Raw genomic sequence first — 21,272 nt, forward strand, 5'->3', positions numbered from 1 at the left:
GAATCTCCAAACGATGTGCGCCTGTGCCAGTTGTTACAGTGTTTCGTCATAAATAGCCTGCCATGCTCTTGATAGTTGTTTTTCTTCTTTAAAATTGATTGACAGGTAAATTAATTAATTTAGTATAAATTTCTTCGTAACATTTTCTACATTAATCTTTATGTATAGGCCTATAAACTCCATAAAATATTGTTTAAAAATGGATAATAATTTGGAATTTATTTTAAATGTTTTTGATTTGAATTTAATAATTATTTGATTAGTAAACCAGATTATTTATGGGCTAGATTTTGGTTAATTAAATATACAAATTTTATTATATTTGACTAAAGGTAGTCAATAAGTTGCTACCATGTCTTAAATTTAATAATTGGGATTAAATTAATTAATTTAGAATGGTTTGGAAGAAAAAATCAGTCTGGAGCAGCACTAAAACTTGTAACTTTTAGTTACACAGTGAATGACTAGTATGTTTATATCTTCCAAATTATTTGGTCTGGAGCTGAAGATCGGATGGAGGTCTAGTAGTGTAATTGGAAATGCAACTGCAGGGTAAGCAAGAATTGCAAGCTTGAGTCCTGTTCCAAATTGATGCTTTCTTCAACAATATTCCAAATTAATTTAACTCTGATTATTAAGTTTAATGCATGGTGGCAACTTAGTCGCATACCTTCAGTCTAAATTATGCAGCATCTGCATATTTAATTATCCAAAATGTAGCCCAATACTAAATGCAGTTTGATTATTTGATTAGTAATGATTTGGATTTGATTTCTTATATGATTAAAATATTGTTAATGGTATTTATATAATAAGTTAACTTGATATTATGATTCATATATACAAAATTTATTTATAAATGAACTAATTTACATGTAAAAAAGAAAACCTAATGTTTAACTTAACCATTAGAATTGTCAATCAAATTTATAATGTGCATCTATTATATTTTATGTAGAATTTAGGGATTTTGAATTTTTATTTGACAAGTAGTGGCTATTTTTTATCAAGTCATTTGTCAAAAAGTAAAGAGTAACTCATTGTTTAAGTCATTCTTCTTTTAACTGCATTTTCATTCTGAACTTTGAATACTTTTTTTAGCTGTAACTCTACAAAAAAGTGCAAACTCATCAATTTTTTGTATCACATTAGCATATGATTGCTGTTTAAAATAGTAACTCTCAGTAATCTGAACAATATTTTTTTTTTCATCCTGTAGAGATTCAGTTGTAGTTTGTGTCTTAAATGATTCAAACCATCTATTCGATATTCCTTTCTAATTCAATATTTCCAATTCTTTAGTAAACTATTTATCAACAACTGTTTCACCATAAAGCATACCATTTCATGTTAAAGTGGAAAATTGAAGAACTGTTGTTTCAACTTCATATTTGTAATGTAAATTCAAGAGAGATAAATCAGAAAAAACAATTTCACTGTCAGAACACATTTTATGTTCGGATATGTCAGATATTGCAAGCATTCTAAGAAATTAATGAACAAAAGAACCTGAAATATGAATTTTATAAGAAAAGCTTTATTATTTATGAATTTATTTCATAAATGGTGTCATACTATCTTCTAAATGATGTAAGCTTGAATGTAATAGTCATTTTCTTACTATAAAAAATAGTGTATAAATTTCATTTCTGTGACTTCCAATTTATAATTTTTTATAATTATAGATTGGAAGTCACAGAAATGAAATTTATACACTTTTAAAAATCATGTTGTAAAAAATGACAAATAGTTACCTCATATAATTAAGGTGCTAAGACTGTTTTTCAAAATTATTTGAATGTTGGACTGACGTAATCATCAGTATTAAAAAATTAAAGCTGCTTATTTAGAATGTTTAAATTGTTTATTACAAACAAATTTAAAATTGCAAGTAAGTAAGTAAAGTTTATTGTACGAGGTGTAAACCTGTTACAAAAGAGTACTTAACCTTAGTTGGTTTGTAATATAATACATTAATTCCAATATAATCTACAACTTGTCAAAATAATTGACATACATCTTTGAGTGCTAGAAACTTAAATATATAACATTGTCTATCATAGTACTCAACTACAAAAATCTTTTAGACAGATTACAGAAATCATTAATAAATACAATTTATAACTATACAGAAAATTATTACATAAGCTTATCCTAACCTATGTACGGAGGTTGTATTAATTTCACCAATCCCAGCTTTCGTCTGACAGGAAATTGAGAAAGTTTTTAAACAATATTATAAGTTGTCTTCTATTCATATAATCTTATAGCATAGATATATATAAGAATAAAGACACAAGCACAAAACCCTTAATATCAGAATATATTGTTGTTATATTATATCTCAAAAAATTACTCAAATTATTTCTCCTAGATATCTCGACACAAATAATTTCAGAAACATTTTATATCTCCTGAAAGCTTTGCTCTATTATACACTATAATATCATAGTATTTATTATAGATTATTTGTCAAACAGAACATTGAATAGTTGTTATCATCAGGTATGAATGTAGTTTAAATATATTCTTTAAAATCCTATTTTTATGAGTGTAACAGTCATATGACTAATACTTCTATCCTTCTATTTATCTACCATTTCAAATTGATAATTGGATCCTATTTAAACACCACTCAATTGAAACACTTTCTTCAGGTTGATATCATGAGTATTTTTGTTTATTTTTGTTTAAAATTGCAAGTATAAAAACAGTAGGTTAAAATAAAAATAAATTAAATACATATATAAAAATAATTCTATGAAATAGTATGATGATGCAATGAAATTTAAAGGAAAAAAGAATAAAACAAACAAAAATAAACTGTCCTTAATTGATTAATATGCTGTTCATGTTCATAAATTATGAAGTCCATTTCATATTTTTGTTACTTTCATTATTTGAGAATTAAGTGTGTCAAAAATTTTTAAAGCATTCTTATAGGAGGTTTATTTACCATAACTAAGCAAAAAGTAAAAAAACAGTAAATTCTTCAATTCTAGAAGAAATTTGATTAGATTGTTCTGCTGGAAAAATTTACAGATAAGCATAATTATCAAAGCTTTTCAGTAATTTGAATGCAGACTAAATTTAACTGTCAGCATATAAAACTGTTCTGTTAAGATACATTGTACACTCATGTTTGTGAAAATTGCAACACCATGAAGGAATTGTGAAAATTGAACTAAACTTATAGGAAATGTAAAGTGAGGTAAGACATGCAAATGATTAGAATTACAAAGCGATTGTGCATGCGTGGAACGAGAAACGGCTCCTTATCAGTTGCTTGTTCCAGGTATATAAAGGACTGTAAAGATGCATTGAAATCCGTTTATCGTCCTCTGTCTGGGGTAAACGTTTCGTTGGTGGTCAATATGTCTCGTCAAAAGCAGAGGAAGCCAAACCAACAACTAACGGAGTTCGTACGAAGCCGCATCGTCAGTATGCTAGAGGGTGGATTTTCGTATCGAGAAATCGCAGCCCGCATGCAGTATAATGCCACAACAGTGATGCGTGTTTGGAAGAAATGGACAGAGGAGAACCAAATTAGGCAAAAACCTGGCAATGGGGCAAGCAATAGCACGACGGCATGAAACGACAGACACCTCATCTGCACGGCTGTGACAGACCATACAGCGTCCTCTCGTGTGTTAGCACAACGTTGGAGCATGGCTACAGGTGTTTTGTTGTCTAGCTCCATAGTTTGTCGCCGTCTGCTGCAGCATGAACTGCATGAACTCTACGCAAAATTCCCCTCTTGCTGATTCACAGATGCCTTCGACTTTAATGGGCTCAGCAACGTGAAGATAAAGTTATCAGTCAATAGATTTTTCTAAACTTGTTCTAATTTTAAGAGTAAATTGTATTTTTAACTTGGGAAATATGTTAAGTATTTCATATCTGGGAATCTTGAGCCAGATTATAAGACAAAACTCCTTGATATTTTTGTAAGTTAATGTTTTTGATATCTATTGAATTTGGCTTAGAGATAAGCAAAATTTACATCTTGTGGGTATTTTAACAATTTAGTTCAATCAAAACAGGTTTAATTAGGATATTTGATTTTAACAAATAGTTTTAGAAGCATTTTGAGTAAAGGCCAGAATGATGTATTAATAATGAGAAAAGCGTAGTTAATAGTTGTAAAGTAGCCCAATTTATTCTGACAATCATTTGACTTATTGATAAAATATCGGTCTTTGGGAGTTATATATATGTATAATTATTAATCAACACAACACAATTTATTGGGTTTTCACATAATTTAAATACGCCTTTAATTAAAATCTGTTGTGTTGGGTGCAAATAAAAGTTTTAGGTATCAAAATAATATATATTTATATTCATATTGTGATTATTGTATGTTCATTAAATTTATCAGACACAATAAGATACATAAATATTATCATTTCAAAAATAAATTATATTTAGGGCATTTTACTAATATTTCAGTCAAAGTTCTTTTTTTTAGATCTTATTTTTTTTAATAGTTAACTTTAGTAGATCATTAATTCACTCAAGTCATATTAAAAATAATTCAGACATCATTTTTCAGTTGTTTATGTATTTTATATTATTCCTAAATCACTTAGTTACGTAATTTGTTATATTGAAGCAAAGTCTTCTCTTCAATTATTTACAGTCGAGTCTGCACGTCGACACCCCAAGGGGAAGTGGAAATGTATAGAGTTATCTGATATGACAACTAAAAACAAAGTTGAAAAAAAATCCACAAAACTACAATTAGGTAAATACAGTAGTGCTTTATACAGTACATGCAATGTATCTCTCTGACCATTTATCACTGGTACTAAAGTAGGTTTCTACTCCAAGTACCTCGGCAATTTCCATTGCTTTTTGTTTCAGTATAGGCCCCAAAACAGGAAGATTCGACGAACAAATTTGCTTTAGCCAACATACCAGAGTATCTTCAACATCTTTGTATGGAAACATTCTCTGGCATTTTCGAAACAGCTGTGACAAAGGCCTGAGAAAAAGTTTTCTTTTTCCCCAGTATTTTCACCAATGTTTTTCTTGGACAACTTTTTGTTTTGCAAATTTGGCTTGTGAAGTTTTATTGCATTCAAATTCAGATAAAAGTTCGTATTTTTCCTTCAACATAAGCATTGTTAGGTTTTGGATACTCATTTCTAACAGAAATGTGAAACACTTGCTGCAAATAATTCATGAACGAAAGGTGAGAAAATGGAAAATCGAATTATGCTGTGATGTTAAGCTGTATGGTGTGAACTCATTTTTTCCAGAAAGAGAGTCGACTTATCAGATGTGTAAACAAGTGTGGGACAAAAAAAGCGTGTCGATTTAGCCAGTGGTGACGAGTTAAATGGTGTTGAGTAAACCAGTTTTTTTTTTTTTTTTAACACTAATGCCTATGTAATTGGCCAGGACCACAGAAAACTGTCTACTTAACCAACAATGACGACTTAGGTGGACTCGACTGTATTTACAACATATTTAAAAATCAAAGATTCTATTTATTTGTAAAAATAAGATTTTACATTTTGAAATTTCAAAGTTTCATGAAAATCTTATTTTTTGGAATGTTGTGAAAAATATGCATCTCATTTACATTGCTTTATATTACAGAATTGCAATCAGTATGCTGTTGTTTATTTTATTTAATTTATATTGCGTAAAATCAAAATTACATAAGAGTAATCTAATTTTCCAGTGAAAAACTGACTTTTAAACTAATTTCCAATATTTTATTAGCATTTTTCTACTTATTATTGCAAATTCTTGAAGATAATTTGATGTATTTTCATACAGAAAGATCTAAGTATATAGATAAGAAATATTTTTTAAAATTGTAGATTAGTTGTTTAGTAAAATTTATTGACTGATAACTTTATCATCAATTAAGTTCACGGATAAGATAAAAAGTATTGAATGTCTAAAACATAAATAAGTAGTATTTGTCATGTAAACTTAAGACAAAATCAAGATCTATATTCAGAACAATTTCAGTTGAATTTATATAAATTTATGTGACTTAATAAAATTCCAAACACAAACTTATTATTTGTTATCCTTATAATTGGCTTACATCAAGTATTTTTTGGAAGTAAAATTAGATAATGCAGAGTGTATTTGAGACTATTTTGTTTCAGGTTTAATTCTATCAAGTATTTGTTATCAATTAGTCAAACTTTGTTTTGTACAGGAAACTTTTTAAATGTTAGAATGTAAGACAAAAATTATTATATCTTATCAAAAATGACAATAGTTTTATAACAATTCTTTTGTCTTTTTTTCACTCAGATGACTAATTTTTAGAAGGAAAAGAATTTGAAAGTTTCTCTGTTTCATCAAAAATATCTAACATTTTAAATGAATCTTTTTTTCTTTAGTAAATTTAATTCGCTTTCAAACATTTTTTTTTGTAATGCTTTTTTACTCCTACTCTTTTTCTGTCGCAACCTTGAATTAACTAACTGTCCTACTTAAATTGAAGTATTTGATAATTAATGATTTAAAATGGTTTAAAAAAGATGAACAATTTACAATTTTTTTTCAAAGTAGTAATAAAAAAAATTAAATTGACAATAATCTAAATCAGGATATTTTTAAGTGATTTAATTGCACAGACTGGACTTTAGAATGATTATATTAAAACAAAAGGCCGGCGATAAAAGTTATTTAGTGAACACACAAAAAGATGTGTTCCTTAAAGAAAGGGGATGCAACAGCAGAATGTTATTTGTAAGGGAGAAAAAAGTTTTTGGCTATTTTTAGAAAGATTATAAGAGTGACATTTTCCTTAAATTTAATCAAATCAAATATATGTTTTAAATTGATTTTACACTAAATTAACTGATTAAATTAACGTAAGTTTTAAAAATAAGTTACAAACTGATGTCATTAAGGTCAATGAACTAATGATTTTAGAAAATAGATGATTATGACACTTAATCCACTTAATTGAAAATCATTGTAACGTTTTTGTGACCTGATGATTGACTAAGAGTTTGAAAATTCTAGAAAAAATTCTAAATTCTTAAAGATAAAAAAGCTAACTTACTTTGAAATAAATGCTAAATTGCAATATTTGAAGTAAATTGAACACATGCTGTGATACATATAGATTAGATACTTTTATTTGATTAATTTATCGTATTTTCTAGTGGAGATGATGACTAATTAAAAACATTTTGAAACAGTAAAGTCGATTGTGTATTGTTCAGAGTTTTATTGACATGCTTCATTCATTCTCTATATAAAATAAAATTTTCCTGTTTAAGAAATAATATTTTAAGATTATTGTAAGACTAAGACTTACAAGAATTAATGTTAGTTTATTATATAATTATTAAGTTCTTATATAAAATAAGGGTGTAAAATCATTTTTTAAAGATTTTTTTGGTGATTCTTTAAAGAACAGTCTTTTCAGAATTTTCTAAATTTTTAATTAATTTCAACTGGTGTAATATTAAAATTATGCTGTATTACTATAATAAAAATGACGAAATGGTGTCATCAATCATTTATCTTTATTCATTCTTTGATAGAAAATCAATGATTGAAGAATTTAAAAAACTTGATGATAATATTTATCTCAAGGACAACATATTTTGGGTTTTTAAATGGAGTAGTGATAAAAATTACTGTTTCTACAGTAGCAGGGTCTAATGTTGTCACAATCAAAATGTCAGCTCAGTTATGATATGGAAAATTTAATCTATATTTAAAATTTATTATAAGAAAGATATACTGTACATAATTATCAGAATTTCATGGGATATTTTTCATAATTTCCAGAAAATGTAGCTGACATTTGGTTCTCTGATTCAAGACATTTTTTATTTATTAATTAAGATTGATGATTTTGTTGTAGAAGTTGTAGTTGTTTTTTTTAAATAATTTAGAAACAATTTTGCAATAAGTGTCATCTTTCAAATCAAGTTTTTTGAAAATAACGATAATGTTTTTTCTGTTAAAAAAAAATATTTTAAACTTTACATAAATATCTGAAGATGAAAAATTAGGCGAAATTTAATCCGTTAAGTTTTTTTGATCAATTAGTTGAGAAATTTGAAGTGTTTACGTACTACAAAAAACCTAATTTGATCACTTATTTTTTAAATTTTTCTTAACATTTTTATGTTAAAAGAGTTATTTATTCGTTGTTTGCTATAAACATTTTAAAAAAATAGCAATGATAACAAGTCTAATGCAAGATGATGATATTTTATGTGAAACAATGGTTGCGACAAACAAATGATCACAATAGGGTTTATACAAGTGCTAAAAAAGTGTATAATTGTTTTGAACAATATTTGGTGTGTTATAAAAATTTATTTATATATTATAAACTTAGTATGCTCGAGGGAAGAGTATTTACTATTGATCAAACTTAAGGCAGATTACATTTGGACTATAATAAGGCAGTTAATAAATGATTAAATAACAAAATAGGCATAAAGGCAGGCAATTGGGCCAGCATTTTGTATTAATTTTAATAATTATAAGTTGAATTAAATTAATTTACTGTTTAGAGAAGCTTGTAATTTGTGTGCTGATTTCCAATTAAAATAATTTAAAGAATTTTCTGTTGTCCTATTATTTATTAAATTCTTAAGAATTTTATTTGATAGATACTTTAAAAATATTCAAAACTGTTAAGTTACATATCATAAGATATTTTGTGATTTCCAATGTACATAATTTATTGACATTTTATTCAAATTGTTTTGGTTTTGCTTATTTTATATAATTTAGAAGTGATTGTTTACATCCTAATATGCCTTTTCGATAAATGAATACATTGGAAATCACAAATTTTAATTGATATTTTTTTTTTATTGATACAGTAATTTATTTGAAATTATAGTTTTGTATGAGTTGTTAATCTGTGGTATTTTATTTACATTATAATGCAGTTTTGCCATTTCTGTATTTATTTGTTTTAAATCAATGTGTTTTTCCCTAATAGGTTTTTATAAATAGCAAATCTTTTTAATGGATATGTCAGATATGTTTTAATTTCACCTTTGTTTTCAAAAAAGAATAATAATAATAATAATTAGAAAACGTCATCAAATCGTGAAACAGCTTATTTTCATTTCTTTGTGTTTAGGATTAAACAGGAAAGAAATGATGTAAAGAACAAAGTTTTGTAGTTTTGTTTATTTGCAGATAGTAAAATTTATTTAGCTGTATTTTATAGATATGTTTGGGAAAGTATCTAATTACATATACCAAGTTGTATATTTTATATCATATTCTGAATTTTTGAAATTTATATTAATGAAACTTGGCATATCTTTGATCTGTAATGACAGTATAATTTATTAAAATTTTAGTTCCCTCAAGCCTAGGCCTCTGTTCATCAGTCACAAATCTTTGACAGATTTATTTTCTGGTTCTTAGGACCATTTAAGAATCGAATATCAAATTTTAATGGAAATTTACATAGTTAAAAGTTACAAATTTTCTTATTATAAATATCTTATTTTCATATTTAAGTAATATATTGGAACTAATTTACATAATTTAGGTTTTAATAAAGTTATTCTGTTTACAAGAATTATTACTTTGACACATTTGTGATGATTTTATTTAATTAATGCTTAATTAAATCAGTTTTGCCTAATATAAGCTTATATATGTGTGTATATAGGCAAGGTGTTGCTAAGGAATAATTTAATCAGGAGTTTTCATGGTTACCTTAATTTTTTACTTACAATTTTTTTTATCATTTACATCTACAGCTCTAAACTGTAGATATAGCTTATGATGACAAAAACAAACATTTAGCCATTTATTCTATGGTTATGATGTTTGGATTTATAATTTTTCTAATCATATTTCTTTTTTCCAATTAGAAAGTCTTTTTTTTCTATCATTTGTCTACAAGTAGAAACAACTCATTTAAAAAAATATATTATAACAGAGTTATACGTCCACAGTCTGCATTATTGCCGTATCTTTGACACTTGCCATTCAGATCATTTTAGCTGTCTTTGACAAATTGCCTCTTAGGCAACTAAGTAACATTTTAATGTTGGAGTTAGTTGTCAATTATGTACTGTGAAAGCAAAGACGAAGCTTTCCATTATTATTGCAAATGAAATATGCTAATTAATGCTAACATTTTTTTCTGTGGTAACATTAGTGATGTGAAATTAAAGTATTATCTTAAGTGACATATCAAACAGATGCTCGATGGTCTGCATGGTAAATATCGTCTTTAAGATCTAGAGTGCTAAAAATGACAATGCAATTTAAGAATTTCAATCCTAGACGCTAGAGGGACTAGAATTTTATTATTACTTAAATATGCCTTATAGTGTTTATTTATAAGCTCTAGAAGTGATTTTAAAGTACTGATTACCAATGTAAAATCTTTAGTTTTTATAATAAATTATTTTTACAGCAAGCTGTTAAAACATATTCTTTGAATAATAATTATTCAGATCCTGTTTCAAAAATAATTATTATTATTTTGTGGTAGCTTTTCCTTGAATTTGGGGTAATCGTGATTTTTTTTAATTTTCTGTTTTCATTGGTAATAGCCATTATTATTTTTGTTTTATATAAATATTAATATTGAATAAGGATATATTTGAAAGAAATGCAAATCAAATTGAATTTTAGGATTTCTGAGAATGTTTGTTAAGAAGTAAACATTAATGCTGTTGCATGAAATAAAAAATTGTTTCAAAACTTTTAAAAACTATGCCAGGTGTGAAGCTTCTCTGCATAACCTTGAATGCTCAAGGCTGTGCATTCAAGGTTATGCAGAGTATTTCCTTTTGAGTATTTTAATCCAACAATTAACATTTTGCAGTGATCTTGAGATACTTTACAACTTTAATTTAGTTGGAAATAAAGGGGGTTGTATGTATATCCACTAGCATCAGACTTAATGATGATTTTACTCATTATTAGCGCTTAGTTCTTTATAAAACCCATCCCTGCTCTCAAAATTAAACTTTTTTCTATTTTATAATAGTAAAAATATAAAAAAGTTTTAAAATAAAATATGACAACAGATGGTGTCACCAAATGTTGTCGGGAAAGTTAAGCAACTCGTTGCCGGATTTTTTTCGTAGGAGCCGAGATAAGATTTGTCTCCTTTTGAAAGGGGTCGAGAGTACACGGCATCCAGTACACGGCATCCAAACCAACTAATACTGATTGTCTGCAACTCCAGTACAATTACATCTAGTTATTGATAAGTAATTCATGTGAGATACAGCCTGGTGCAGTATTTGTGTTTATACCCTGTATATTTATTTCACTTTAAGCATATATTTTTTAGAATTTCATTTATCCATTTGGATTGAATTTGAACATGAAGAAATTTTTTAAAATATTTGTCTTTGATGCAATAAGAAAAAGTGTATATTGAAAAATTTTTAAACTTTTTTTGTTTAAACATTTTTCAGAAATGAGCAATAACTTATTTTAAGTCTATATATTGTAAAATCTTTTTCAACCAGAGTAATTCAGTTTTTTCGATTATATTTCTAAATACAAAATTGGAAAATGATGCAGAAAACACGTTTTCTGATAATTATAATTTGAAATTTTACGATTTCAAATTATAATTTAAATATTTTATTTAAAATTTAAAGGAAAACTTGCCTAGCTAACATGGTGTAAAATTTTCTTACTAGTAAGATTGCTATTTCTATCCCAAAAGATGAATTAAACACAGGGTAATTAATACTTACTTTTTGACAAATTTAAGAGAATTTTATATAACTATATTTTTATATTTGATAATTCTAGATCTTCTGGAATCTGATTATCAAATTGAATGGGTATTAATTTAATATTCTTTCAGTTTGATATTTGTCTTAAGTTATTATATATAAAATTGTTGAGTAATATATTTAATCTGTATGAGAAAGTTATCAATGGGAAAAAATAGTATCAAAGATTGCTTTTTTTGTAGTTAAGGAGAATAAGAAATTTATAAGCTTAGCCAAGGTCTATCCTATCAATTTTTCATGTATCTCGATCCTAAAGAAATTCTAATCCGACCCTGCATCATTTATTTATCGCTCGTTTTATCACGGCAGCCGTAAGAAACAAGTAACGTAACGAATGATGTTATCGAGTGTATTTTTCGCCAGTTTTATTTTTAGTTTTTATATTGTTTTATATCTAATAAATCCAAAGATTTAGCGATAAAAACTGAAAATGTGCGATCAAATCCGAAGTCGAATTTGATAAAGCAAGCAGTAATAATTTCATTCGATATCTCTATTAACAAATAATTAAAAAAAAACAAAGTATATTTATTTCATAAAATACAACTTTAAAATTGTTTTCATTGGTATTGTTTGCCAATATATTAAAACTTTGTTATTAATCTTGTCCTGCTTTTTCATATCAAGTTGATAACTTGCCATCAAATATTCACATAGCATGAAAAAGTTTGTTTATATCTTTTATCAGGATTCATATATTATTGCATTTTTATCTTTACAAAGACTGTTTATTCTGTATCAAGGCTACATTATTGCATCATTTAAAATTCCGAGTTTTACGGCTCTAAAAAAACTTTTTCCTTTCTTTCTCGTATTCGATTCTTACGTAAGTTTTCAAAAATTGATAATTTGGAATAATTTTTAATATAAAAAAATAATTTAAAGGAAAACTTGTCTAGCTAATTACAGAATTTCCAAAAAGGACCGAGAAAATGTGTAATAATTATGCATATTTTAGTACCTGTATGTGCTTGTGCTTTCTATTAAATTTCATAATTTAAATTTATTTGCTTGTTGTATTTATAAAATAATTAAGAAAAAATGACTATTAATTTCTTATTGTCTAAATGAAATATTTGTGAGACAGTACTTAGAGTTGATTAATTATGCTAACTAAGTATAACGTAGACCTTGGAATTTTGTTACTTTGAATAAATGCTATTTTATAGGTCACGGACTTTGATAGTAATTACTGTAATTTGTTTTCCGCTATAGCAAAATTTCGGGTAACGTCCTGTAGACTGCGCACGAGCGAGTGAGCAGTTGGCAACTCATTCTGTATAATGTACTACTTTCACAAATAACATTTCTAAATACAACACGTGCTTACTTAATGTTTCTCTCTTCATTTTGTATTCATGCCAGATTTCTGTAAAGTTTTGTCATACTGTAAAACTTTATTATCAATGCGTTTATTTATAATCGCATTTTTAAATATGAAATTATTGTTATAACATTTAAAATATTGGCACTTGTAAATATATAACCGAGATATTTTCCGTACAACGCCGATTGATAAATAGATATTTTATTGTTAATCACGATTATAAATTCCGAAAACACCTTTGAAGTTTTTTCTGGAAGAATTCGCTTCTGTAGAAATGAATATCGTGAAAATTCTGTTTGCCATTCGAAATAAATTGCGTGATGGTTACGTTACGAGTGGAATTGACGTAAGCGTGTAGAGTATTTCGCAAAGCATGCCGCCACTTACTGTATATAGGTTGATATCTTATATAGTAGGTCCTATTCTTTCCTGCTTTACCAAACTGAGATAGGTCAAGGTTAAGTAACGCAGTATGCAATCTGACCTAGACTGTTTAGCCATTGGTAACGAAAATAAGGCCATTTGGATACGATATAATGTTGTTTTTCTTAATATACCGATCTACTTTTAAACTATAAATATTTTTATTGACATTTAAAACGGCAGAATCATTCATACGCACTCTGATGACCCGTGATAAGTGAAAGACCCGAATTAGTTTTATAAAATAATGTAAATTAAATGTTACCGAAGAAATTTTCGGTTTTTTTCTTTTCCGTTACGTTACTCTCGGATAAATTTCATTAAAAAAAGGAGCGGAACTGGAGCCAAAGCTTCTTATAAACTCATAAAGACAACATTTATATGTTGCCAATAACATAGTTTAGAATTAGCATAAAAATTGGATTACAAAATTTTTTATCGACGAAAACACGAAAATGCAACGCTATTTTTTCCTGTACATTTTTTGATGTTTTTTACGATCACCTACAGGCCGTTGGTGGCTTCTATAAATATACATAAAAACACGAAATTCGCCCATTAAATTCGTGTGTGTGTGTATTCCCGTTACCGAAAAAGAGGTTCGGATTTATCAGACAATTTCGTAATATATATATATAAATATTTTCCTTTAGATAAAAATAGAATTTTGTTTCACTAGGGTAAAGACGTTTCTGTACTACAATCACAGAATATTATTTCCTTAAGTAAAAACGTTCGATTCTATCAAAGTAAATAGTCGTAAAAGATATTCCGCCATTGCTGTAAAGATGGAAATATTTTTGTATGCTCGGAAAGAACATTATTTTTTCATTCACGGTAAAGAAATCGGCGATATAGTACAGGACAGTCGAGGTGGTTGACCTCTCCGCCTGTGATTCTTTACAGTTGGCTGCGTGCAGCATATGATTGCGGCGGATGATGTGTTGGTACTATATACAATAGGTATAGATGTGGAACGTCGGTTGGATCACCGGCATTTATATTGTAAGCGAGAGTTTTCCTGGTACTAGGCATCATTGAAGATTATTATTATTATTTTTTTAAGTATATGTATATGTATCCCAGCGAAATAATGCTGTCGAAATTTTAGTTTCCGCCGTCTTTTCATATTCAAAATACTCCTTTTGCAGCTCTGAATTATTTTCTAACGCGTTTAATTGATTTATATTGCAATCTAAGTTTACTTAATCGGTTATTTGATCACTCTGCTCTGAAGCAATACGAATTATATATTTTTTAAAATATAACTTTTAATAAATTAATGCATTTTAAAAGACATATTGCTTAGTTTGCTTGTACCGTCTTTGTTTAAAATAGAAATAAAATATACTCCTCCGTCCCTTATACCACGACGTTTATTGTTAGTTAGGTAATTAAGTTGAGTTACGACTAGCGAGAAACTAGTAATTTAATATTAAATACGATTAAATGTAATTCGATAACGAAGAAATTTTATTGGGTTCTTATATTTTCTTCGGTGTTTCCGTGCTTTACACTTGCCTTAAATTCCTCTCTTGTAATACGCGAAATATTTATTTTACAAGGGAATTAATAGAAACTCGTAGACTTTTTGGTTTCAAAATAAACCAAGTATATTTTAGAGGATAACTGCGCAGTTAACCTTCAGGGTTTTTAGAATGTACTGATGAGATACTATTATAGATCTGGTTCTGTTTGCAAGGTTAGTTCTGCCGACTCGTTTATGAGAAGGGCGAATATTTTTCAGCTTTTTTTGTTTTGTTTTTATTACGAGTCATAAATAAGTTTTAAATCCTGTTCGTTACCGGTAATTATTTAAAATTTCAAAACTAGTTCCGTAAGAAAGGACGATTCGCGTGAAGTATTTTTCTTCGTCTGGTCGTACAAAGAACTTTGTACCTGCGTGTAGAAGGTAATGTGAATGTATATAGTACGCTGCCAAATCTCGGATGCGATAAATTATCCTATAAATAGGCTCTCGGTTGGAGAAAGAAAGAAACGACAAAACAAATCTGAGTTATGTCAGATAAAATTAGGCTAGTCTCGAACCATTTTAGAGGGAGAATTTATCGATTTAAATCTTCCTCCCCTGAATAAATGTGTTTCCTCAAAAAAAGAATGAAATGTGTTTCTTTTTTTGTTCCCACCCTTTCTCGTTAAGTTTGCCTTTCCTGCTCGTATTGTCGGTAACAACAAGCGAGTCTTTGTGTGTGAAAGTTAAAATTTGAATTACCACCACTCCCGAAGCGTAAATTCGGATGTGGTTCGTTAGCAAACCGCATGCAAATTTACGCAGATGTTATCACAAATAATTAGTTTTTTTATAATTTATCAGCGTACGCATTAATTGTTTTTTAGATGCGTGCAAATACTATTAACTTACCTTTTTTCCTCTATCGAAGTTTTTTTAAACGTCTCACTTTCGATTTTATGCCCCATTATGAACTACTAAACATAAATTATGTTAATGGCCGAACTTTAAATCGTTAATAATTTTTTTATATAATTCTCGTTAATGTATATTTTAATGGCGTAAGAAGTGGGAAAATACATTTTTATGTTTACATTTCCTCCGATTAAAGTTTAATTATTAAAATCTGCCTTTCCTCTCTCTCCCTCCATACCTTTTTTTTCCTTATTGATAAACATTGATGATGGCATTATTTATCGGACTGTTAGCAGCCATCTCTTTAATCCAACTTATTAAATTTTCTTCGCATGCGTAGTTAAAAATTAATACTTTATTAACGTTATCGGCCTTAGGTGTTACTTTCTTGTTGAGTACGTTGGCAGTGTGCCATAACCTGTTCTTACGGCAAACGATGTGTACGTGAACAGGTTAAGAAAAATGTTAGTTTATTTAAATATATGTATATAAAAGAAGAGGAGAAAAAATCAAGTTTATGCTCCGTGTACGCATTGCAGTAGGGAAAATTTCGTAAATTTTAGTTTTATTATTTATATATAATATAATTCGTTTGGTACTGTACGTGTACTTCGGCATATGTTAAAGATGGCAGCGTGCCTACCTTCGTATGCCAAATTATGCCCACTCCTTAAGTCATTTATTAAACAAATTCTAAATGATCTAAAATAACGTAACACAATCGATTCGGCCAAGTTTCGTTCGTTAATTAATTAATTTCTAAGGCTCGTATGTGTAGTTATTACATAGAATCTGACACTAGTGCCGTGTGCGGTATACTTGCGTGTATTTAATTCACTAAAATACGTAAAAATTTTGTCTGTGTGGGAATTAAAAGTCGAGTAAACTAAGCTTTCGAATTTTTTGTAATATTTCCATAAATGGATTTTTACAAAGTAAGTGGAACCCGAAGTAAAGCCGAGCGTATATAGAGTTATGGGCGCAAAGTAGTAATGGTAGATATATATATATTTGACGGAATCCCTGTCGTAAGGTTGCACAAGGCGAGATCGTATATACACAGTCACTCTACCAAGCTTTACTCGCTCTTGCCGTCCACCCCTCCGCGTTGCAGTCGACCATCCTCGGTGATTTCCCGTTCTATTTTGAGATCACTTTTCTCTAGCTTCAACCGAATGCTTGGCTGGATATCAATGTTGCCAGCTGGCGAAGTGTGTGTATGTGAGTATTGGCCAACCGACAAACTCTGGCTGTTGATGACCTTCAGGAATTACCGTCCTCGTGTCCTCGACTCGGCTCGACCCTACCTCCCCATTTGACTGGTGGCGAGTGGTAGGTTCCAAACTTGCCTGTCATGTCTGCGGCCGCAGTCTCTCACAAGTAATCTGGGGCTAGTTCATTGACTCGCCAGATGACTGGATAGATGTTGAGCTCGCTTGCAGCAGGGCGTGTTTTTTCGCACCTGTGGAAGTATACTCGTCGTCCTAGTCGCTTTTATCTAGCTTATTCGATCGGTTTCGTGGGGATATTCGGGTGTTTTCCGATGGCCGTTCCGTCGCTGCGGGGCACATGAATGATTCCCTTTGCCACCGTAAGCTATGTTGCCATTGTTCCAACATGGTCGCCGTCGATGATACTTCGGGCAAAGCCTGGATTACTCCGTCGATCGTTTTCAAGGAAGTGCTGGTGTTATGTGTACCTTCGCTGATATGTTTGTGACATCTCTGTGCGGTTTTTCTGCCAGCCCGTCTGCGTGGTATGATCTCGATTTAAGGAAATATTTCGCATCCGTACCTGAGGTATTTAAATATGAAAATGTCTCGGATATGTGTTTACCTACGTAGTTTCAACGCATTCGAAGAATAGTGGAATATGTTGACTGCCCGTGTTTGTAGATTAGATGCCAACTCGTAATAAGTGTCGAAAGCCGTCGCCTATCTTATAATCTAGGCCCTATACGTGTACAACAACAACAACGGCCATCTTGTCTGAAATGAGTAACGTGAAAACGCTATCTGTAGGACATCTAAATAGTCCGACATACGTCGTCGTAGAACGGTAAGTTCGAGGTGTACAGTACAAACTCGAATTCGAGGCGCGGTTTAAATGTCTTTTAGTTCTTATGCCGTGGCCCCCGGGCCCACGTAATTGTTACGTTGTCGTTCGAGCCTTACGTCCACCGTTTAAACATATTTTACCATTATTTTTTTTTCTTTCGCCGTCGAATGAAACACGACCGTGATAGTGATGGTGATTGTTAATTACGTCATCCAGTACCCGGATGATTAGGCATCTATTTTAACCTTCGCCATAGTATGATAGCCGCGTCACGTGGTAGCGCATCACGTGATGATGTAGATTTACGAGGAAATTGACGCTGCTTGTCAAAATAACAAGTTGGATACTTTCTTCCGTATTGCATTTTGATTGTTGGATAAATTTAAATGACCTTATCCCAGTCGATTGCGTTAATCGATTTTTCTTTACTTTTAATCAAATGGTGCAGAAAGGTTGCGATATTAAAAATGCCTCTCACTTGTCATTTCCGATTACGCAACTTATTGAACAATTAAAAAATTCCCGTATTACAATTAATACATTGCCTAATTAACGGATTAATTTCTTTTAGAGAGAGAAAATTTGATAATGTAGGATATAAAAATACAAAAGAGCGAAGAAAATTACATATACAGTACAGTTGCGTTTTTAATTCGTAATTTACACGTAATTTTATCTGAAATTAATGTTTGAAATCGGTAAGATAAGCTGTCTTGCAATAAATTTTTTAAGTGTAGAAAATGTGGAATGGGATATTAAGTTTCATTGCTTTAATACGGAATGTCTGGGATATATACTGCAATTTTCTATGCACATTAGTCTTTCTTAAAATAACTTTGATTGACTTGACTAATCATGCTAGAGTTGTTCCTGTTAATTTGCATAATGTAAAATTATTAATTTTTTTCTTTTTGCATTACTTGAAATGCATGCAACTTTTGGAAAGGTTTTTGTGTTAAATTATGAGTCTGCTTCTTTAAATAAGTGCTCTTAAATCAAATGGCATACTTTATACATAAAGCTGAAGACGATATTACTTTTTTATAAGCAATTAAAAACTTGAAAGCAATCTGTTTTTAATAATGAAAAATAGAGAAAAATATACAAGAACGGGTAGGCCTATATAAGATTAAAAATTCTATTTTTAAGTACTTTTGATGAAAATTACTGACTTCGTTTCCTTCGGAGAATAAACGGGAAAAAATACTTGCAAGTATAATTTATGATTTTATATATTTTACGTATTTTGTAAATTAACACCAAGACAATTCTTTAATTTTTAATTAAGATTTAATTTCTGATGTATTTCTGTTTATATAATGGAGGAAGAAAATGACTCCGGAATTGAACGTTTATGCTAGTTATTCGGTATGCAAAAATAAATAAAATTTTGAGTCGAAGAAATGTAAGTGACGACAAATTTTTGAAAAGTAACGTTATTAGATCCGGTGGAAATTTATTTTAAAAATTAACGAGTCTTATCTCTATTAAATTTATAAACATCGCCGTAGAATAATTATATACTGTTGCGAAACCTAAAACGGATTATATCGGTTAGAGAATGAATAGAAGTTTATAAATATTTACAAATAGCGAATAATTAGTTCTCAGACTGTTAGTCGTGAAAGTACAATGTAATTAGGACTTCTAGTATTTTTTTTTATTATGACAAATCTAAACTTATTAAATATAGATTATTCAAAATTACATTTCGTTAAAACTAGTAGCGATGTGTGTTTTTAATATAAAATAAATCTTCCTTGTGAACATAATTAAAGGAGATTAGGATAGGAAGTTTTTATTAAAAATGAAATTAAATATATTTTAATAAAGTCAGTGGTATTCTGTACCATATTAAATTTCTCATTACTTTAATTATGTAAGTTAACTAATATACTTTATAGATGGAAAAAGTTTTTTGTTCCACTTCTTTATTTATTTGTAAAAATATGATTTGAAAGTTAGACTTATTTTAACTTAATGAATTATTTAAAGTGGGGGAGTAAAATTGTTCGTAAATCATAATGTACGTAATACTAAGGCTTCGTTTTTAATTATTTATGATGAATATTCAAATCCGGACGTTCGTGTCGTCGCTGCTGCATAAATAATGATTATAGCATTCTTATACAACTGGTATCTGATGGCAGCATTTGCATACCGAACAGAACTGAAGGTTTCGTATATATTTTATAATGATTTCTATTGTTCCGATTTACACAATAGTTAATTTTTCTAGTCATTCAACATTGAAGAAATTTCCAGGTTACATTATAAAAACAGTACATATTAACTTAATTTTTTGTTTTAAATCTAATATTTTGTCATTAGGTCTAACGAATGACTTACTTTAAGTTAGATTTTTTCGTGTAAAATTAAATTAGCCTACGTTAGAAGTTCGAGTAGATTGTTTTTCAATAAAATTAATATTTAAAGGATGTTTTGTGTATTATCTTCCATATGTTAATAAAGCTATTTTTATTACAATTTTTCATGCTTTCATTAAATTAAATTTTTGATAATAACACAGTAGTTGACTGATAAGAATTTTGTATTAGTTGTTTGCTGTAAGCTCAAGAGATTAAAAATGATGAATTCTTTTTTGTGAATGTTTGATATAACAGTAATCATAATATATAGCTCCCATACAAAATTATTTAAAATATATAAAGTTTAATAATTATTTTTTTCTCTGTATATCTGTATATTATGTTACTAATTATCTTTTTTGCAAGAGTTAAAATTCAAAATATATTAAAGTTTACATGGTTCTAAGTGACTTTTTTTGATCTTGGATCATCTTTAAATCAACCAAAAATAACTTGTCCAAGTTGACTATAGATGGTAGAAAAACTGGTTTCGACCCTCCTTGCCTAAGGTGCTATTCGGAAAGGATATATAGTTATTTTCTCTGAGGGATATATGATATGATATATGTTATAAATTCAATTATTATTTATATTAAGAAAATAGAAATGCATTGGTTTTATGTACAAAATCATTTTTAAAGTAAATAAACATTTGATATAACATTAAACATTATTGTAAAATGATTCTAATTTATGAAATTTTAAGAAGAAAAAATAATAATAGTTATGGGAGAATTTTATTTTATTGTGTGGGATCAATATAACATACTGCATGATATTTTCAAAAAACAACTTATAAAAAAACTAGAAATGATCTTTTATTATTTATGTTTAGCTTGAAAATCAATAATAGATTTTGTCTTTAAAAAAATTTCTCCATCCTGTCAACTTTTCTTTTGCCCTTGAATATCATGTTTACGTTTTTGGTATCATGCAGCACTATTATGTGAAAAATGGTTTTTAAGTCC

The 21,272-nt window shown here is 28.8% G+C and overlaps 1 protein-coding gene across 1 annotated transcript in view; it reads left to right on the forward strand.

Moving 5' to 3' along the window:
* Nucleotides 1-16,979: 16,979 nt before the first annotated feature.
* Nucleotides 16,980-21,272, forward strand: part of Smr (Smrter) — a 101,502-nt gene continuing 97,209 nt past the window's right edge. Inside the window, 1 exon segment of the mRNA XM_067269039.1 lies at nucleotides 16,980-17,935. Within this exon segment, the coding sequence (XP_067125140.1) occupies nucleotides 17,871-17,935 (65 nt within the window). The 5' untranslated portion in view covers nucleotides 16,980-17,870.

Source organism: Centruroides vittatus, unplaced genomic scaffold, assembly GCF_030686945.1.
Source record: "Centruroides vittatus isolate TY-2023 unplaced genomic scaffold, ASM3068694v2 contig_345, whole genome shotgun sequence".
In the NCBI taxonomy this organism is placed as follows: Eukaryota; Metazoa; Arthropoda; class Arachnida; order Scorpiones; family Buthidae; genus Centruroides; species Centruroides vittatus.